Here is a 20,211-nt window from a genome sequence, read left to right as displayed (position 1 = left end):
TAAACTGACTTCACTGTGCTAGGTCATTGGCATTTTTAACTGTAGCTCTGGATACTTTGACCACATGGAGCCATTGTAGCCGGCGTCCCAAAGTTTGAATTTGACTTACCATCCAGTGGATTGAAATATCCAACCTTTTGTGAAATCGGAAAGGTTGAACCAGTAGTGTTGAATCTGTGTTGATCTGAAGATGTATGTATCCTTTGGAGGTGGCCCATACTAGTGCCCTAAGCACCGCCTTAGCCTCAATCTGAAGGGCAGAGTTGGTTATATCGCATCGCAAATTCCTTCCCCTTCCATAGGTTGGCTCCCATCCCCGTGGCGGACCCAAGCATATCCACCCTAGTGGGTCTATGGTCTCAGGAGCCATCAGTGAGCAGTGTGATTGCTGGAACCCCATGGGTTAGGCTCCTAGACTTGCAATCAGAAAACCCGGGGGAGAAGAATAGGGGTGGGCGGGGTTCTCATTGAATTGGAGTTTCGCACTTTCATCACTATGTTTATTCTTATATACGTAGTTTATAATTTAATATCCCTTTGCACATTTTCTTGAGTTTAATTTTATTTGATGATCAATATTTAAGTCAAGTTTTCATATCATTAGCAAAATAAAATGTAATTAGAAGCATCTAATGCTCAATCTACAGGTCAAGATCCGAAAATTAATGGTGAAGGTCCGACAACTACTTACGAAATCATTATTAGTTTGTATTTGTACTTAGATAGCATGTGATCATACCATCTGGGTCTTACATTATTAACAAGTTTCCTTTGGATCTTTCTTCTGCTGTTTCTCAGAAATTTGATTAGAATCATCAATAATTGTTGCTAATAAATAATGTATTGATATTCAGACAATCTTTTTCTACTAAGAATATTGAACATTACTTTTGGGCTGTTTATTTATCAAAATATTGAAATTGTGGGCATACCCACTCACTGAAGGGTATGTGTCCTTTACTTTGATGAACAGAAAGAAACATCTATGAAAGAATAGGAATAAGAATCGACTTTTTAATCATTTGCTAATCTAAACTATTAACTATTCAATTGTTTATTTTTGTGTCAGCCAATTTGTCAATTTTAATCTAGTGGTTTTTCCCCCATTAAATTTGTTTACTACTAGTAGTATCGCTTTTGTTTTTTTCACTCTTTCTCACCGACGTGTGTACATTTCTCAATGTACATCCTTGAATTTAAATATCTTTTATTATATATTATTAAAAGTTATAACTATTCAATTAATAATGTACTAATTGAGACGAATCAAATAAGACCCACATGCCTATATTTTTTGTTATGAATTGAAAAAAGATTGAGAAGATTCTCTCTAAGTATGAATAGTGTCAAGATTTTGAGTGAGAACGATAAAAAACAGAGGGAGTATTAGCTTAATTTATTAAACCCTTGATGGTTGGTGATGGATCGTAAATTCGTAATTTGAGGTTAGTTGGTGATGGTGAGAGGAAAGAGTGTGGGGCTGTTCCAGGTGGTGCAAAGGGTGAACATGAGACTTGAGAGTGGGAGGTGTGGGGAAAGTAGGGTAAATTGGTTGGGGTATATAGGTCCATTTTCATTTTTGGTGCTAATCAATAGGAGTATTTTTTATTTAATTAATGATAAGTGGTAACAGTATTATGATTTGAGTGAGTAAACTCCAAAATTTACAACTACGATGAGTTAACTGCAACTACAAGTATACTTAACTCAATAAAACATAGTAAGCGGATCTTCGAAAAACGGAAGAAAAAAGAAAGCGAGTATATCTTTAAAAAACGGAGGGGTTACTTAAAAATATTATTGATACAAAATGTACATTGACAAACGTGAAAACAAGAAATGAAAATTCTATTACGAAACAAATTGAATATAGATAAGTTTTTTTTTTTTTATCTTCAACTAATTGAGTTACTTGAATAACAAAAACCAACCAACTCATGCAATGAGTTAACTTAAATTTTTTTAGTGGAGTTAACTTGTCAGTTTCATCAACTAATAAATTAAAATTGTCTGTCTTTCTAATTTCGGCTAAAAATTGGTGTCATCTTCTTTTCACTTTTGTTGTAATTATCTTCATATTCCAATTAAGAGTCACAATTTGCCATAATTATCTCACAAATATAGTTATGTTGAGAATTTGAAGTTCCACTTTGAAAATAACCCTCCAAATCCGAAATCTCTCTTTACTTACTAGAAAAGGAAATATAATAACCTAGAAATTTCAATCTATATTGAAACATTTGAAACCATATACGGACTAATTCGTAACAAACGACTATCACAAACATGTTTTAAAAAAATCAATCTATATTAAAAAAAATCAAATAATTTTAAAAATATAGCACAAATATTCATCTTGAATTTACCAAAAACCTAACTATGACAAGTTAATTATGATGAACAAAGTTGTTACAGTATATTTCTAGATCTAGGGTTAAGAAATCGAAAGAATAGAAGATAAGAGATCTGCCATTAATTATTGCTTTTGAGCAATTGTGCTCATTCTTTTTCTACATTATGAAAGAAGCTGTGTAAATTTTATCTATGCATGTCTTATTTACCAAAAAAAAAAATGTAATTAAAAAATTTAATAACTAATCAATAAATGTGTTAAAAGCTACAAAAAAAATGATGTGTTCTTTTCACCTGAATTTATCAAACCTGATTGAACTTAATTAATCCTGATTCGACCCTACACCTGGTCAAATTTGATTAGATTTGATCAATTCTTACACTTACTTTTTTAATTGATTGGACCATATGACTGACTTGATAAAAGTGAACTGGGCTTGATCAAGTCATATAGTGATGACAAGGCCCACATATTGCAACAAAAGTGTAGGCGTTTGTGGTATGTGGAGTAATTTTTTCTTAATTGATAAAGTTCTCTATAATTTAACAAGTGATACCCAAGATATTAGATCGAATCTTCTATATCACCCTCTAAGACTTAGGAACTGTGAAATTGAAGTTGACTAGAATGGTGAGCTTTTCCATCTTCTCTAGTGAAATCTAAGGTTCAATTCCAACTCCAAATAATTTGCTTAAATTTAAAAGGGGGGGGGGGGGGAGGAGTTAAGAACTGTCGGCTTGTAATGGGCCTTTGGATGTGAGTCTTATATGAGAGCGGCCTAGAAGATTTTTTTTTACCTATAAAAAAAAATCACCCTCTACAGCCTTCTAATCTCCGTATACCAAAAGCAATGAGTGTTTACATTGCACTTGACGTATGAAAATGACTAGACTATACTAACTTGCAGAAAATATCTCATAATCATTGTAGATCCTACATGGTGTAACTGAATTATTTTCAACTAATTCAAAAATATTTTAAAAATTATTAATTTTTCTTAAAAATTTAAAATCACTCCTATATTTTTGAAGTTGTGAGAGGATTGTATTTCTACGTAGAGCAACCTAGAGCTAACTTATTGGGCTCAAAATGAAGACATTCGATTAAAAGTTAAAGGATTTTTTGGTTAAAACACCCTTATGTTTGGTGATTTTTAAAACAATCCCCCTTTTGTTTTTTTTTTTGAAATGAACCCCCAAACGTTTTATAAAAATTTTGGTTGCACCCCCAAAACCTAACTTCCGTCAAATCCAGACGTTTGTGGGGACCACTTCATCCCCAAATCAGGATATTCCCTCTCTCACAACGGTCATTTTCCGCCACCCCCAAATTGAAGCTGCTAATCCAAAATTTCGAACGGAAAATTGCAATTCCACTCTCAATTGACAATTCCTGACATCCTTCAAATCAAGTAAGTGTTACATTCATTTATAGGCGTTAAATTTTGGGTAATTTTGCGATTCTAGGGTTTATTTGCTTATTTTAATTTGGGTTAATTGTTCAATTAGGGTTATGGCAACCAAATGCAATTGTCCAATTCCTCCTAAGATTTTGAAGTCATGGATGCATGAATCGTGGGAGGAGTTTCTGTGCCTGCAAATTCTAAGGTGTTCATACTGGAAAAGAAGGGTGTGGATTCTTTGGATGGGTTGAAAGAATTAGGAGGAGTGATAGAGGTTGTTGACACATGAAGTGGTGCTGGAGAAGAGGTTGTTGACACATGAAGTAACGTTTTAAGACTGAAATCGCAAGGATTCAAGACACTAAGCCAAAGGTGGAAATTTGTGGTGTTGAACAAAAAATCAGAGCATCAAAAAGGCAAAAGGCACCAGTCTCCATGATGACGAGTGAGAGAGTGAGTGTTGGATGAGAGAGACTGAAAGAGAAGATGAAAGGTGTAGATGATGACAAGAAAGAGATGCTGAATTTCTGACTGAAGCAAGTGAGAGAGATGAAATCAGAAACGAAGGAATTAAATAAGAGAGATGAAGAGGTTAGTTGAAGGGTTTTATTACCCAAGGATACAAATGTCATTTCACGCAACATTTGGAGGGAAAATGGAAAAAAGGGCCCCACAAACGTCTGGATTTGACGGAAGTTAGGTTTTGGGGGTGCAACCAAAATTTTTATAAAACGTTTGGGGGTTCATTTCAAAAAAAAAAACAAAAGGGGGATTGTTTTAAAATTCACCAAACGTAAGGGTGTTTTAACCAAAAAATCCAAAGTTAAAACCCCACTCGAGTCTAGTGGTCTATTGTCTATACCCGCCCTTCATGTTTGTTTGGGAGGAACAAAAAACAATTGAAAACACCATAGTATTTAGTCTCGTCCAAATTTCAGTCTGTTTTCCCAGTGACATTAACATACCTGCTAATTTGGTACGTCTTCATCGTTTCTTAATTCTGGGTAAACACTCTCTTGATTCTCTATTCAAAATTAGCTCTCACACCATCATTACATATTTACTTAAACATTCTTGTTCTGTTGCACTATGGAATATTATTATTGTACTACTATTGCATTTGTATTGATGATGTGAATGATATCTGAGTTAATTTATGGGTTCTTATGTATTTTCATTGATATCCCACATCGCATTGATATGATTAGCAGTGTTATTTTGTTGTATCTTTCATGCTTTTTCCAAGTTCTGGGGTCATGGTTAGCAGATTTTGTCATGATCACCAACTGTTTGATAAAATGCCAGAGAGAATTATTGTATTGAAAAATTTGAAATTGTGTTATGATTAGAGGGGAAAGATGAAGGTCGGAGGGAGGTAAAGAAAGGTGCTTCTCTCCTTTCTTTTTCCAATACTATTTCCCCCTGCATTAACTTCATCAGGCGTCGCGCTTATTTTTGGAACAAATTTTATTCTCAGGGAAGATTTTGCTCATAGTAATTCAGTATAAGCACTTCAGAAGACTGAATTTGAATTTAGTTTTTGGTAAAAACTCTACATTTGGCTGGGGTGGTAAAAATTTGTATTTGGTTGGTATGTGCCAGATGTATATAGTTTTTCACCATCAATGCATGGACAGCAATGTTATGTAACCGGACATTTTTTGAAAAAAAGTATATACGAAGAATGCAGTTATAATTTTTTTTGGTAATGTCTATAGTTATGATGTTGCTTATAACATGCAGCTTATGGGCTCATATTGATGCCGTTTCAACTCGAGGAATCTACATGGCCTGGAGTTGCTGCTTCCCTGGACAGAGATTTTTGGAATCTATTTTGATGGGTATCTCTCACAGAAATGAAGAGTGGTGCAATCTCCTTATCTGATGGCTCTTATAAACTTGTATCTCAGAGATTGTATTTGCATTATTTTATACGTATATTCTCCAAGGATAGAAATTGGGGAGGGAAGCTTTGCTCTTCATACTCAACTGGTACAAGACCATTTCCGGATTACTCATCCAAAAAACCAACTGTCAGAGACTCTGAACTTGTGCAGTGTATTTCTGGCACCATAAAGCAACGGCGTTCTGAGACATTAAGGCATGTTCTTAGGCCCTTCGAGTCAAAATGCAGGCCAGACCACCTCATTTGGGTTTTGATGAACATTAAGAATGATTATAAGCTGGTACTCGCCTTCTATGAATGGGCATGTCTTCATAGAGAACCATCATTGGAAGTTCGAAGTATTGTCATACATATTGCTGTTGCTTCAAAAGATTTCAAGATGGCTCATAGTCTTATATACGATTTTTGGGCTAAGACAAACCTCGATATTACCCATTCTTTTTCTTGTTTTGTTGAAAGATTGATCTACACATACAAGGATTGGGGTTCAGATCCTTTTGTATTTGATCTATTCTTTGAGGTGCTTGTTCAAGTTGGACTTTTTTCTGAGGCAAGAAGCTTTTTTGAGAAGATGTTCAATTATGGTATGGTGATCTCTGTTGACTCCTGTAACTTGCTTCTTTCTAGTCTTTCCAGCCAATCAGACAAGAAAGGAGACACCTTCAAGGTATTCAATAAGTTCCTAGAAGCAGGGGTTTGTTGGGAAAGTAATTCATATAACATAATACTACACATTCTTTGTCAGTTAGGAAAAATTAGAGAAGCACACCATTTGCTATTACAAATGGAGTTGAGAGACTGTATGCCTGATGTTGCGAGTTATAGTATTGTTATAAATGGATATTGTCACGTTGGCGAACTAGATAAGGTGTTGAAGATGGTTAATGAAATGAGGATAAAGACATTGAAGCCAAATGCATTTACATATAACAGCATTATTCTTCTTATGTGCAAGTCTGGTAAAGTAGCTGATGCAGAAAGGGTCCTGAGGGAAATAATTGGCCTGAGAATACCACTAGATAATGTAGTGTACACTACGATTATTGACGGTTTCTGTAAGTCTGGTAATATTTTTTCTGCTATGAAGCTTTTTGAGGAAATGCATAGAGTTCAAATATTTCCTGATGTTATCACATATTCTGCTATGATATGTGGACTTTGTCAAAGTGGAAACATCCTAGAAGCAGACAAGCTTTTCCATAAAATGCTAGACAGAGGATTAGCACCAGATGAAATTACATATACAACACTCATAGATGGTTATTGCAAGGCAGGTAAGGTGAAAGAGGCCTTCTTTTGGCACAATGAGATGGTTGAGAAAGGGATGGTCCCTAATGTTGTCACCTATACTGCCCTTGCTGATGGCCTTTGTAAGCAAGGAGAGGTCGATACAGCGAATGAGCTTTTGCATGAAATGTCTTCCAAGGGTCTAGAACTTAATTTGTGCACGTATAATGTACTTGTAAATGGTCTCTGTAAATCAGGGAATATAACGCAAGCAATTAAACTGATGGAGGACATGGAGATGACAGGATTTTATCCTGATACCATCACTTATACTACTCTGATGGATGCTTACTGTAAGTCGGGAGAAATCTCCAAGGCACATGGGCTCCTGAAGACAATGCTAGATCAAGGACTGCAACCTACTGTTGTTACATTTAATGTTTTAATGAATGGGTTCTGCATGTCAGGGATGTTGGAAGATGGTGAGAGGCTACTGAAATGGATGTTGGAGAAGGGCATCATGCCAAACACCACAACCTATAATTCTCTTATGAAGCAATATTGCATTAGAAGCAACATGCGTCTCGCAACTGAAATTTACAGGGAAATGTGTGTTCAAAATATGGTGCCAGACAGAAATACGTATAACATATTAATCAAGGGGCATAGCAAAGCAAGGAATATGAAGGAAGCGTGGTATTTGCACAAAGAAATGGTTGCAAAAGGCTTTGATCTCACTGGAAGTTCCTATAACGCTTATATCAAGGGGCTTTTAAAAAAGAAGAAGTATGGGGAAGCAAAAGAACTCTATGAAGAGATGCGGAAAAAAGGGTTCATTGCTGATCAAGAGATACTCAACTTTTTTCTGGACAAGAATTTCGATGAAGGGAATGTAGGAACTGCTCTTGAGCTTTGTGATGAAGTGATACAGATTTTCCTTGTTGATAAGGTCGAAGAAGAGAACAATACTTGATGATCATTTAGATTTTCATAGATATACAACCAGCTTGTGATCACATTCACCAGGAATCAGATCATGCTACTTGGACCTTATTGACTTGAAAACAAGAGTTCATCAGAATTTGGATGATGCTATCGGGACTGTTAGTTTGAAGATCATGTTTATATACTATGCTCTACATTGCTTAACAGAATTATGCGTTGATAGGGATCTGGTGCACAAGAAGCAATGTTGTGTTATGAACAGTTTTCCTGGTACTGGAAGATAAGCCAACTACTTTTTATCTCATGCCGAGTCACAGACATGGTCTACCACTGTGATTAGCTGCATCTTATTGGCGGTTGAAGTTCAGCCTTTGTGTGAATCATGTAAGAGATGTTTCTAATACTATGATGCACGCCGCCATGCTGGTCAGTGGCAATTGCATTGCAAAAATGGAGTATGACCCCAGATCAGATATCAGATAGGCCATTATGCCAACGTCAGAAGTAGAATGGAATTTGCAGTTATATTAATCATCTAAGGTTTAAAGCATGGGTCCAGTGAGGTGATTTGGATTGGTAATTATCATTGTTATACTATAGATCCCAACACCGGCCCCCTGAAGCTTAATTTTGAATAGGTGCATAGTAAAGGTACAGTGTATTATTCCCATATTTTAGGGTGTTAGGATGGTTGCTCATAAAGCTTAGTTATACGGTTTCACCAATCATATTTCATCTCTTACTTTGAAATGTCTGAAATTCTCATAGCCAGTTTATCAGATACTATCTAATTTCATTCAAAAAGAAAATTTTGTATTAACAAGTACAATCAATCAATCAAACTTGAATTAAATGACATTAGCAGATATCGCTCTTGTTCAATAAAACCTGCTATTTTCAAGCGTTTTTGGATCAAATTGGAGTAATATCCACCTCTTTTATCATGTGGGTATCTGCTTTATTTTCTGTTTCGTATCAGATAATTTGGGAGCTTAACGTTGGACGAATCAGGATTATCAGAATTTAAGTTACTAGAGTATTGTTCAGTGGAGCATATGAATTTGTTCAACCAAAAGGTCTCCTTATATCATGTTATTTCTTAGATCTCCCTTGCACTAGAAAGTTAAATCATGTCTGCCCTCTAGTCTGCGTTGAGTAAACCTGTTTAGTATATATTTGGACAGTTTTAAATCTGGTTCAGAAATGCGATATTGATCAAAGTTTTTTTTTTTCCTTTTTCATCAGAAAGTGTTATTATGCTTTTATTCAAGTTCTATTTCATGTATGGAATCTTGTGTTAGTAAATGTATCTTTTATTACTGCTTTCATGTTATAACAGAAATAGTTGTCAACTGACATTGTACACTAACGCTATTCCAATTTCCGCTGTTTGAATGGTGCAAATGTTCTATTTGATGCTTGTTATTGTGTTAACCGTTTCAGTTGTAGTGCACACTGCACAGCTTAGCAATGAGCTACTAAACTTTGTGTTTGTCTTTTGGTTGACTTGAAATTATTTTACAGCTATCAAAATGTTGTTTTTAATTTATTCAAGTCATAAAGAAGCAAAAGCATGGTAACTATATCTATGCCTAATTAAATATGAAAGAAACACTGCTCACAATGTTAAATGCTGCATTACTTGTCAAATCTACAAGCACTTAAGAATGAAGAAGGAAAGGAACAAATAGAGCCATTTTCTAAGTGATGCAATAGATTGAGCTCCGCTTGAAGGGGAAGATTGAGTTGGACTTGGACCTGTGGCAGGCCTCACAATCTCCTTTGAGCAAGTGTAGTTGCATCTACTTGGGCGAACCACTCTGTAAACGCCACTGCTGGCTAGAATGAGGACATCTTTCCTGTTGTCCTGCCCGAATGAATATATGTATCCCAGAGCTGGTAGTGTAGTTCCTGGGGCAGAACCGCATTCAAGTGGCGACTCTTGACCACAGCTGAACGGCATTGCTGCGGTGCTGAAGTTTCCGCTATTCCTGGGATTCTCAGTAGCTGCCCATATGTTGCTTGCATACAGATCTCCGTACAGGTATCTGAAACACCATATATTGTAAACTCGTTATGGAAATAGCAGTTATATTTGATTGTTAAGCGATTGATTTCTAATTATGTGCTTACTCACCTGCCAGACATGCATGGATCAGTCTCAGAGCGATAGAAAAATCCGCCAGATATTGCTGCTGATCCAGTTTTCTTGTTAATTGCTGAATGAGTATAACCTGCTACTGGTAAGATAAGATTTTGGGTAGCTAAAGAGGATGTATTTGTGTCATTTCCAGTACTAGAGGGAATGATGCCTTCATATATATTCCAGCCGTAGTTTCCACCTTTGGTGACTACATCAATCTCTTCATATTGATCCTGCAATTCGAGCAGTATAGTGTTAGGCAAGTGGAGTGCTCATAGATGAAGTGCTATATGGGTTTATCATGCTGCAATTTGAACCTGGCCAACGTCTCCACAGACAAAGTAAGAAGGCCTTTCTGCATCGAAGCTACAACGCCAAGGATTCCTGAACCCCATAGCCCAGATTTCTGGTGCCAATTCCTTGTCTTCCGAATAAGGATTGTCTCGAGGTACAGAATAATTACCCCAGAGGCCAAGCCCAATTTCTTTCTCACCTGCATAGTAATTATGTGGTGTCAACCAGAAGACCTTGATCTAGGAAATTATAAATTTTACATGCAGAAATAAGCTATACACCATCCTTGGGTTTTTAACTGATGAAGATGCTTACTTGGAATGGTATCTACGTCAAGCCTCAAAATCTTCCCTAGTATGGATTTCTTGTTCTGGGAAAATTTATAGGGATCATCTCTTCCTCCGCCATCTCCCATCATGACATACAGATACCCGTCTTCAGGTCCAAATAGTATTTGGCCTCCGTGATTGTTTGAAGATGGCAAACCCATTGTGAAGATCCGTCTTACTTCTGTTGGTTGGCCACTTTGCATCTGGAATAGAGAGTGTATCATTAACGAGAATATATTCATGGCAGCAACTTACCAGTTCCAAAATTTCGAGATAATTACCACTGACGGGTCTGATGCAGTTCCATTCGCCGTGTACTCTGCAATAACGCTTTGATATTGGCAAGGTGTAGAGCTACCTGAACTGTTAAATTTGGATGGATCACAATCTACATCAGAGTTACATGCACACCTTCCAACACATTCAGGTGACTTTATCCTATCACAGTTATAGGAAGCAAAGAATCGCCCGTTACGAGCAAAATCTGGGTGGAAAGCAATTCCCAGCATTCCAAATATGGTATCAAAGAGGACTTGATCAGTTAAATCCACAAATGGATCCGATTCGTCTAAGTCGAGTTTTTCTCCGGAGTCTTGCTCAGGGATAGTTCCCAGCCAGATTTTTCCAGGCAGATTAGAGAAGAAGGCTCGATTAGACCCATCAGGATGAGGGGCCATACTGATATAACTACCAGTGCCTATCTTCTCTAAACACAGTCCTTTCGCAGGAACATCAGTCTCTGAACTATCATTGTTAAGTTTGATTGATTCACCAGCAAAACACACAGAATCATTTCCTGAAGGACTTCCAAAAACATCACAGAATGTATCTTCTGACTGCCAAAGATCCGCTAGTGTAGACAAGTTCGACGATATTGGTGCTCCACCTTGTAATGAAGGTGCGAAGGGCGAATTCGAGATAGATATGTCTTTGCACGTGTTCCATACAGTTGAACAGAAGCTGCTTGTTGATTGTTTTGATGAATGTGAGGCTCCTGAATCAGTCGAGTTACAAAGGCCTGGAATGGGTTGCACTTTTTGCTGCTGATTCCCTGCTTTAGCCTTGAAAATTTCTGCTGCAAAAGGATCACATGTCTGCAGATGACCATTAACATTGGTTTGTTAGCTTCACTTTCTCTTTAGCATTAGTGATGAATCTTAGCTTGTAAATTGTAAGACTTTACATGTTAATTTTATACTTAAAAGTCTTTTGTTTGGTGATCAAAGAATATATCTATGTGTTACATAAATCATATGTGTATTCAAAAACAAAAAAGAACAGAGGGAAACTGTAAGGCTGGCATGTAAGTGACAGGAGCTTACTGCACAGAGTATTGATTTCACAAGGGAAGCACAAGTTGTATCAGAAATGTTCATTCTTTGAAATTGTTTCTGGAGTTGTAAGTCTTTGGTTGAGTCACAGCACGTAGTTCCATCATAAGGACAAAATCCTAGAGGTGTTTTTATTTTTGTGGGTGCCCCTGTTTCAATATGCAAAAAGAAAAGACAGATTAAACCTCAGATACGCGCGCGCGCACACACACATACACATACAGGAGGAGAAGAGAGAAAGAAGGCTTACGGAAGTCGGTGCATAAGGGAAGTGAATAGGAAGGTTGAGAGAGAAGCAGACACTGAAGAATAAGCAATATTGCAGCAAAACCAGCCATTTCTTCTGAGAATGGCATCTGCTAGAGGCTTTCCAGTTTCCACTATTGATATCTGTCAAATGTTTAGAATGAACTCAATTATCAGGGGAAGTATCGATTATCATTTATAAAGGTCAGCCTCAGACTCACAGGTGAAGTGACAAGCACCTTTAAGCTTTTTGACAATTTTGTCTTCACATTTGAAAATTCTCATGTTGCTATGGCCCTTTTAGATAGGGTTCAACTCATAAAGCATACCTCATTTATTGACCACTTATACATGTATTGGCAGTGGTAGTAGATATATTGATACCCCAACTTTCGGGTCGGTCTATCGAAAAGAATAACTCTAGATAACTAAATTTTAACTAGCTAAATGCGAGATAGTGTGTGATGTATTCCACATATACAACATTTACATAATCGTTTCTATTTTTATGTGATAAAAATTTAGCTAATAAAATTTACCACTCGGATTTTTCTACCATCACTGTAAGTTTTAAAATGAAGTGCTAAATAAAAAGGGGTTTAAAATGTTAATAATAAAAACTATGAAGCAGAAGTCCATGCTTGAAATGAGTTGAGTTTTTGAGGGGGGTAAAAATTTAATGTCAAATTTCATGTAAATACTTAAATTAGAGAAATACATATCACTCCCAATGAGGATAGGATTTTCTTCCTCCCACCTCTCTCCCCGTTTTCACCCCTCATTTCAAGCATAGCTGTTCACTTCAATAGGAAAAGAAAAAAAAATCACTACTTCCAAATAATTGGAAACAACCAACCAATTAATTAGCAGGCAGAAGACTTATATGATACAGGAAGATCTGTTGCATTAATATTAACCTGTCATAGAATCCGGATTTTGTGTTTGGATAATGTATAAAGTAGTATGGTCTTAGTCTAGACTATAAAAGTCAATAGGAGTATTAATGGTTTGGCATTAGTGGTAATCATGTTTTTTTTTTCATATCTTTAATGAACATGTATGCAGTATGCTGATTTGTGTCACTTTGTGCTGTGAACATGAACAAACATTTATGAGCGGCATGTGATAGTCTAATGGTATTGGCATCATCTTCGATCCAGAGGTTAAGGGATCGAGTCTCACCCTTTACAGGGAGAGATCCCCAATTTCCCCCTTCTTTCTAAAATGATTTGTTTGATTTTTTGTTACTTTAAGATATGCGTTTAAAATTATATTAGAATATTTGGGTCATTAGGAATTATCAGTATATCATTACTAATGATTTTTAAATAATAATTTATTAAACTCGAGTATCCTAAGACTATGTTTGAAAATACAAATGATGTATTTCTTAGAAAAGAGCAAACAATCATGACGAATATATCTTAGTGATGGTTTAGTATATGGACAACTACTTTTAAATCATAAGTTTATGTTCAACCTTAATGGAAAAGAGCATCTTATAATAGTATGTCAATGTTATACACCAGTATACCACTAGTCATTTGGTTTGGGAGTGATAGAAAGCCGTACTATTAAATCCTTTTTTGACGTTTGAATTTTAATTACAAAGAATTAGAACTAATGGTTATGACCTTATGGGTTAGGGGAAGTAGTGTTCAAACAAAGTGGTGTATGAATGTAAAGTTAATAGGCATGCACTACCATAGATCAACTCTAATTAATAGCTTAAAGATAGTTGACATAATTTAGAAAACCAGCAATGAAGAAAGAATATCAGTGGGTTGGGGTAGTTCAGAAAATGTAGCAAGGAAAGACAGTGAGAGAAAGAGGGGGATGGGTGTAGACATGGAGTGTAGTGTGGTACACCCAATTGAGGCAGTTGTTCTTTACTGCTCACATTTATTATTTTGTGTTTCTAGATCTTTAATTTTGTGTGTGTTTTTTTTTTTGTTTTGACTACTGCCCACCTAAAAGTTTTTGCAAGATGAATTCAATTAGTCAACCAACTACTTGATCTTACATTTATATTTTGGAAGAAAATTCAAACAGAAACTCTCTCACTTTCTGAGAAACAAATAACCACAGCCAAAAGTGTGCATTTTCCCACTAATCTAGACTCTAGAGGCTACTTTTTTCTTTTAAAAGGAGCCTAAGGGCTATGGTGAGCATTGAGAAATGAGACCACCTGTGACAAGTAGGGATGGCAACCCAATTTGAATCCGACCCTAGTTCGCTCCGATCTAAAAGAAAAAATTCGAATCGATTCCGACAAAAAAAGTAATCCGACTATTAACAACATAAAATCATCTCAAACAAGGAGTTAAAATATTTTAGTCATAATTATACTATAGTATCTGTTTCTTTTGTACATAGTTTTCAAGACAAATATTTAACCTTTGATATCTTTAATTTCTTATGAAAAATTCCTATTGATAACCTTATAGTTTTTCGATTTCCCAATGATAACCTTGTGATTTTCAAATTCCCGAAAATGAACTTGTAACACTTGGTACCTATATTATATGAAGTATATACATTATAAACTTTGCATTTGGCCGTAAAAGAGTGGATAGCAGTATAGCAGTATAGCAGTATAGCACTGATTAAAGGAGCACGAAGATATTGTTTGTATCTGCGCATGGGGAATAATTAATACTTTTTTTTTTACTAGCAGGATTCTGAAATCTGAACAACACTTCTTTTTGTCAGCTTGCCCTTTTTCTATTTTACCATATTGTGGAGGATTCTGCACTATTGAGTTACTTGAGTATAAATATGATAACATAATGATCATGTATTCATGTCCACTTTGTTAATTAGTACTACATAAGGGCCGAGACCATCTCTTCCTAACATGCTTTATATCAAACTTGTTTGGACTTGTGAGTTATGATTAATGATTAAAACTTCCTGATGTATTGGTTTCTTTTCCAGTATATATCTAATTGCTAAAGCAATGGTCTTTAACTAGCCAAAGAATAGCAAATCGAAAAGGGAAAAATAAATGTGAAAATAGTACTTTTTATGTTTTATAACATTGATTTTGCGACCCAGAACTTTTTATGTTTTATTTTGTTAACTAGTTAGTACCTTTGCGTACTTTAATGTTATAATGTCAGTAGCTTTTCTCAAATTTTCGGCCAAATTAGTCAAGATTCCGATATTGACTTGGGTTTTCCCTTCAATTTTCGTGTTTTTTTGTATTCCAAATGTGCATGACTTTAATTTTTATACCGTTTCTGGTTTTAAAAGACTTTCTCGAGATTTTTGATCACTCTTTTGATACTTTGAAAATAAATAGATTGAAATTTTATGGAGAAGGGAAGGATTTGCATGCGGGGGATTAATAGGGGCTAGTGGGATGGAATATGTAAACAAAAAAGAATCTGCAACGAACACAATGCAAGCGCAAGAATTAGAGGGGGAAATCAAGTCAATGCCGGAATCTGATTAATCTAACCGAAAATTTGAGAAAAGTTACTGAAATTAAAACATTAAAGTACTTAAAGGTACGTACTAGTTAACAAAATAAAACATTAAAGATAATAAGAGTGCATAATGCACAATGCCTCCGACTTAAAGGTAGTGTCAACACTACCGTTAGCCTAAGCTCATTAGTTTTGTAGTCGTGTCTGAGAGAAAGAGATGAGAGGGAAGGAGAGAGAGAGACACTTTTTAGGCCTTTCTCTTCATGTAGGATAATCGGGGGCTTCGAAATTTTTTTCCTTACGTAACCCTTTCTTCATTCCTTTTTCTATCCACTCTCCTAATCAAATGGCCCCTAAAAAGAAATGGAGTAGTAGTTACTTCCTCCGTTTCTTTTTACTCGCTACACTTCTCCTTTCACGGACTCCTAGGCAATTTTTGGAGAAGAGAGAGGTAGAGAGTAAAAAGAAAAGGGACCCATGTGGGAGGAGAGAGATAGAGAGAGTTTATTGCCCAAAGAAGAAGTGTAGCAAGTAATGTGAAACTTTCCATAATGGAAAGTGTAGCGAGTAAAAAGAAACGGAGGAAGTAATAAGATAGCATGACTACCCGACATTTGATCAGGATACTGTAATGACTAAAAAATGCATTCATAGAGTTAGTGTGTCATTATTAAATTAGATGAGGTGAGACATTTAAGGGAACAAATTATAGGTTGTGGTACAAACGATGGACTTATTACAAATAAGAAAGGATGGAATAACAGATACAACAGCAAACACAAAATATTGACAAATTATAGGTTGTGGACGTCAAATTAATTTTTTTTTTTTTAAAATAACATTAATTCATTGATTCAAAGTCATACGATATCTACAATAGAAGTAGAAACTAAACAAATACATATCAAAATGAAATAAATACAATTCTAATATGATAAAACCACGATCGTTGAGTAGATCTAGCACTTCTGAACACCCTCGTCTTTTACATCGCTGTCTGATGCAGCCTTCTGCAAGGGGGTCTGTCGATCTTTTGTAGTTTTGAAGTAGAACTGGATTTAATTCAATTGATTGTAAATGAAGTTTTGACATCTGTTGCAACTCCGCACAAATTTCGATCAACAAATTAACATCTAGAATTACACAAAAACCCAAAAACACGTCTCCAAACTCTCACATGGAGAGAGATAAAACCCAACATATGGGTAGATATAACCCAATATATGGGTAGAAAAACTCTCCATTAGAGAGAGACTAAAATTTATTAGAAACATAAACATAAAAAACTAGTAACAAAAGGAGAAAGGGGGCTTACCACCGCCCAAAAGGGTGGTGGTAGCCCCTAGGTTGAAAATTAGGGTTTTGTGGGAGAGGAGAAAGAAGAGAGAAAAAAAAGTTGAGGGGAGGCGTTATACGTCAAATTAATTACTTGATAATATTGGTTACATCTTTTCTTTTTAGGCTTTATTACTCTTCTTAAATTATTATAATTATTACTCCTATTTTGAGATTGTACACAGTAGGAACTAGGGATGGCCACTGATGTGGGCTGGGCGGGCCGCGTCGTGGGCTGTAGCGGGCTGCGTTGAGATTTCACAGTCCAGGACCGGATCGTGAAATTCATGGGTCGGGCGGGCTGAAAAATCTTGGCTCACACCAGTCTGTTACTGTTTTCACGGTTTGGGAAGCGGTTCTGGCGGTTCGTGGGTCTCGTGGGCTGGACCGGGCTGGCCGGCCATCATGAGAATTTTTTTTCAAAATTATATAATAATTGAAAGTATTCATTATTGTTACATAAAATCTTTAAAATGAATTAAAATATATACAATTATTAATATTAATGAATAATTTCATTATTTTAAAATTTGATTGAATTATAATATATGCAATTTGATTAAAATATATACAATTTGATTAAAATATACATAATTTGGTTCAATATTTACTTGGACTGAGCTGGTCCGGTTCATGGGCCGGACTGGACCGATTTCGTGGTCTGGGTTGGGTCGTTTTAGTAGCAGGCTTTTGTGAGCTGGGCTCAAGAAATCTGACCTACGAAGCACCCACCAATTTCACGGTTCGAGCTAGGTTGGATCGGTCTTTTTCCAAGCCCGATCCAATGACCCACGAGGTGGGATGGACTTGATTGGCCCGCACTATTGGCCATTTCTAGTAGGAATTAGGAAACTAAGGAATCCTTTTTCAGCTTTTCTCGAACAACTTTTTAATTTTATGTGTTATACTCCCTCCGTCCCTTAATAGAGTGCCCATTTCTCCAATGCACGTTTGCCAATGCACGTTTTGTATCGTTAATATCTTTAGTTTCATATTAGTAAAAATTATAAAAGTTTGATTTTCTTAATGTACGTAATGAGACGAATCAAACAAGACCCCACATGACTATGTTTTTTCTTATATATTAGAAATATTTTTTGAGGGCTTTCTTTATCTTTGAATAGTGTGCAAAAAAGAAATGTGCACTCTATTAAGGGACGGAGGGAGTATATATCTAAAGCTAAAATATCAATCAGCACCAGTGGTCTAGTGGTAGAATAGTACCCTGCCACGGTACAGACCCGGGTTCGATTCCCGGCTGGTGCAAATCAATTTTGTTTCTTTTTTGGTTTTTTTTGTCGACTATATTAGGTACTAATGTCAGCATTGATCTGCAGATTATTTCACAAAATCCAACAAAAAATTATACTCCTACCAAGTAATCAGCCTCTTTCACCTACTATTTGGAAAAACATAATGATTATGTTGTTTTATCATATTACAAAAGATGACATTGTAAATGCTTGAGCACTAAACTGAAGTTCGTTCAAAAGAAATTATTGAGCTCATTCATTATCATTTTGTTTTGGGATATTCCATTTGGTACCATTGTGTTTTTGGCTTTTCCATTTGGTACCACTATTTTTCAGATATTCTACATGGTACTACTATAATTTGATTTTATTCTCTATTGTAGCATGCAACTAAGTAAAGTGTTAATTTAAGTTAGAATAGGCTAGAGTTTTACTTCGATTTACATGTTTTAATTTGCGTTAAGGTTTTAGTCGTTAAGGTCAAAGTTGATGTCATATTTGACAATAAAAAGACATAGAATATTATGATCATTTTTATGAAAATTTTGACTGAAAAATAGAGATTTAAGGGTTAAAACGACACCCTAAAATCTTAATTTATTAAATTTTTGCAACTATAAATAGAAACATGCAAACCCAAACAAAACCGTATTCTTGTTCAACCATTAACTAACATTTTGCTTAAAAAATGGTATGATAAAGATTAATATTAAATTAGAGTGGTATCTTGTGGAATTTTAAAATAACAGTGGTACCAAATGGAAAAGCCAAAAATTCAATGGTACCAAATGGAACATCCCTTTTTTTTTTAGTTATTAGTTTTTTTCTAAAACCAAAACTAAAATATGAAAATGATAAAAGTAGTTTTCAGATCTCTATTGTTAGTTTTTAAAATTAACATGTTTAGGCTATGTTCTATTTAAATGATTTTAAAATATTTTTTAAAAAATAAGATCTTATAAAATCGGATCAAATCAAATAAAATAAGCTAAGATAAAATTATTTTAACTTTAGAATAGTTACCGACCTGAACCCGAATCTACCAAGAAGTGACCCGACAACTATGATCCGAACCCAATCCGAAAAGTTGTCATATTAGTTTATTTTTAAACAAATTTAAGGAAAAAATTGTCATAAAATACGATATACTCTCTCCGTTTCTTTTTAATTTACTCACTTCACTTTAGGGGAGAACCAAGGAAAAGGTACAAAAGTGAAAGAGAGAAACTGAAAAGTTGGTTAAAATATTAAAAAGTCGATGATATGAGTGGAAAACGAGAGAAAGTAGATGTGATATGCTACCAAAATAGAAAAAGCAAAAGTGTATAGATTAAAAAAAAAAAAAGAATAAAAAGGAAAGTATGTAGATTAAAAAGAAATAGATGGAGTATGATTTAACCATTCTCCATTAATTATTTAACTTACTTTCATTAGTATTATTTTATTTATTTGTGAGATTGAAAATCTGATTTAACCTGACCCGACATGACCCGAAATTTCATGGACCTGAGATGGATCCGCACCATAACAGACTCGATTGAAACGTAACTCGAACACAAAGTAAACTCGATTATGACCCAATCCATATTTGACCTGCATAATCGGTTTGCCACCTCTATTTCTGACATAGGTTAGAAAAATCCAACGCTAGATAACCTTTTTGAATGATTCACATAAACTTTGAAAAATAAATTAATTTATAATAATAGTAACAGTAATAATGACTATAATAATAGTAATAGTAATAGTAACGGTAGGAATGGTTATGATAATAGTAATAGTAAAAATGAGTCCCACTCCACACATTAATTTTGGTAGGTTCAAGATCTGGAATTTTCATGTCGATGATCTTGTGAGTTGTGACCGCGTCGTCATTCAAACCACAAATCTAAAAAATATATTCATCAACCAACTTCAGTGTTTTGTGTTTGACAGCAAATCCTAGCCGGTAAAATCAAGAATAACAAATCATAGTCGTTTATTACTCGTCGACCACGTCACAGCATTGTAGAATAT

The 20,211-nt window shown here is 35.3% G+C and overlaps 2 protein-coding genes and 1 non-coding gene across 4 annotated transcripts; 2 read left to right on the top strand and 1 right to left on the bottom strand.

The window, feature by feature from the left end:
- Positions 1-4,599: 4,599 nt before the first annotated feature.
- LOC130591728 (pentatricopeptide repeat-containing protein At1g05670, mitochondrial) lies at positions 4,600-11,067 on the top strand. Of its 2 annotated transcripts, none has more exons than XM_057395533.1 (2): positions 4,600-4,731; positions 5,499-11,067. In XM_057395533.1, exon 2 carries the CDS (start codon positions 5,612-5,614, stop codon positions 7,859-7,861), a length of 2,250 nt encoding a protein of 749 aa, XP_057251516.1. In that variant the 5' UTR covers positions 4,600-4,731; positions 5,499-5,611; the 3' UTR covers positions 7,862-11,067. The 2 variants fall into 2 exon arrangements, with proteins under 2 accessions (XP_057251516.1, XP_057251515.1); XM_057395532.1 differs by having other exon boundaries at positions 4,600-4,759.
- Positions 9,359-12,356, bottom strand: LOC104898011 (HIPL1 protein). Its single transcript, XM_010685000.4, has 7 exons — positions 12,181-12,356; positions 11,922-12,079; positions 10,881-11,693; positions 10,586-10,802; positions 10,294-10,469; positions 9,971-10,209; positions 9,359-9,881 (listed from the first exon to the last, which is right to left on the bottom strand). Exons 1-7 carry the CDS (start codon positions 12,284-12,286, stop codon positions 9,485-9,487), a joined length of 2,106 nt encoding a protein of 701 aa, XP_010683302.2. The 5' UTR covers positions 12,287-12,356; the 3' UTR covers positions 9,359-9,484.
- Positions 12,357-18,137: 5,781 nt separating this feature from the next.
- TRNAG-GCC (transfer RNA glycine (anticodon GCC)) lies at positions 18,138-18,208 on the top strand. The gene has a single exon. It is a non-coding gene; the product is annotated as a tRNA-Gly (tRNA).
- The last annotated feature ends 2,003 nt before the right edge of the window (positions 18,209-20,211 follow it).

This window comes from Beta vulgaris, chromosome 6 (genome assembly GCF_026745355.1).
Source record: "Beta vulgaris subsp. vulgaris cultivar EL10 chromosome 6, EL10.2, whole genome shotgun sequence".
NCBI lineage: Eukaryota > Viridiplantae > Streptophyta > Magnoliopsida > Caryophyllales > Amaranthaceae > Beta > Beta vulgaris.
Note: the sequence above shows the minus strand (reverse complement) of the source record. Positions and strands in the feature narration are given on the sequence as shown.

What these genes read in the sequence shown, in the direction of transcription:
- LOC104898011 (XM_010685000.4), bottom strand. Translation starts at nt 12,286, where the DNA reads ATGCCATTCTCAGAAGAAATGGCTGGTTTTGCTGCAATATTGCTTATT. An exon ending in TCCCTTATGCACCGACTTCC is followed by an intron (nt 12,080 to 12,180) that starts GTAAGCCTTCTT and finishes ATATTGAAACAG; the next exon opens with GGGCACCCACAAAAATAAAA. An exon ending in GATCCATGCATGTCTGGCAG is followed by an intron (nt 9,882 to 9,970) that starts GTGAGTAAGCAC and finishes ATGGTGTTTCAG; the next exon opens with ATACCTGTACGGAGATCTGT.
- LOC130591728 (XM_057395533.1), top strand. Translation starts at nt 5,612, where the DNA reads ATGAAGAGTGGTGCAATCTCCTTATCTGATGGCTCTTATAAACTTGTA.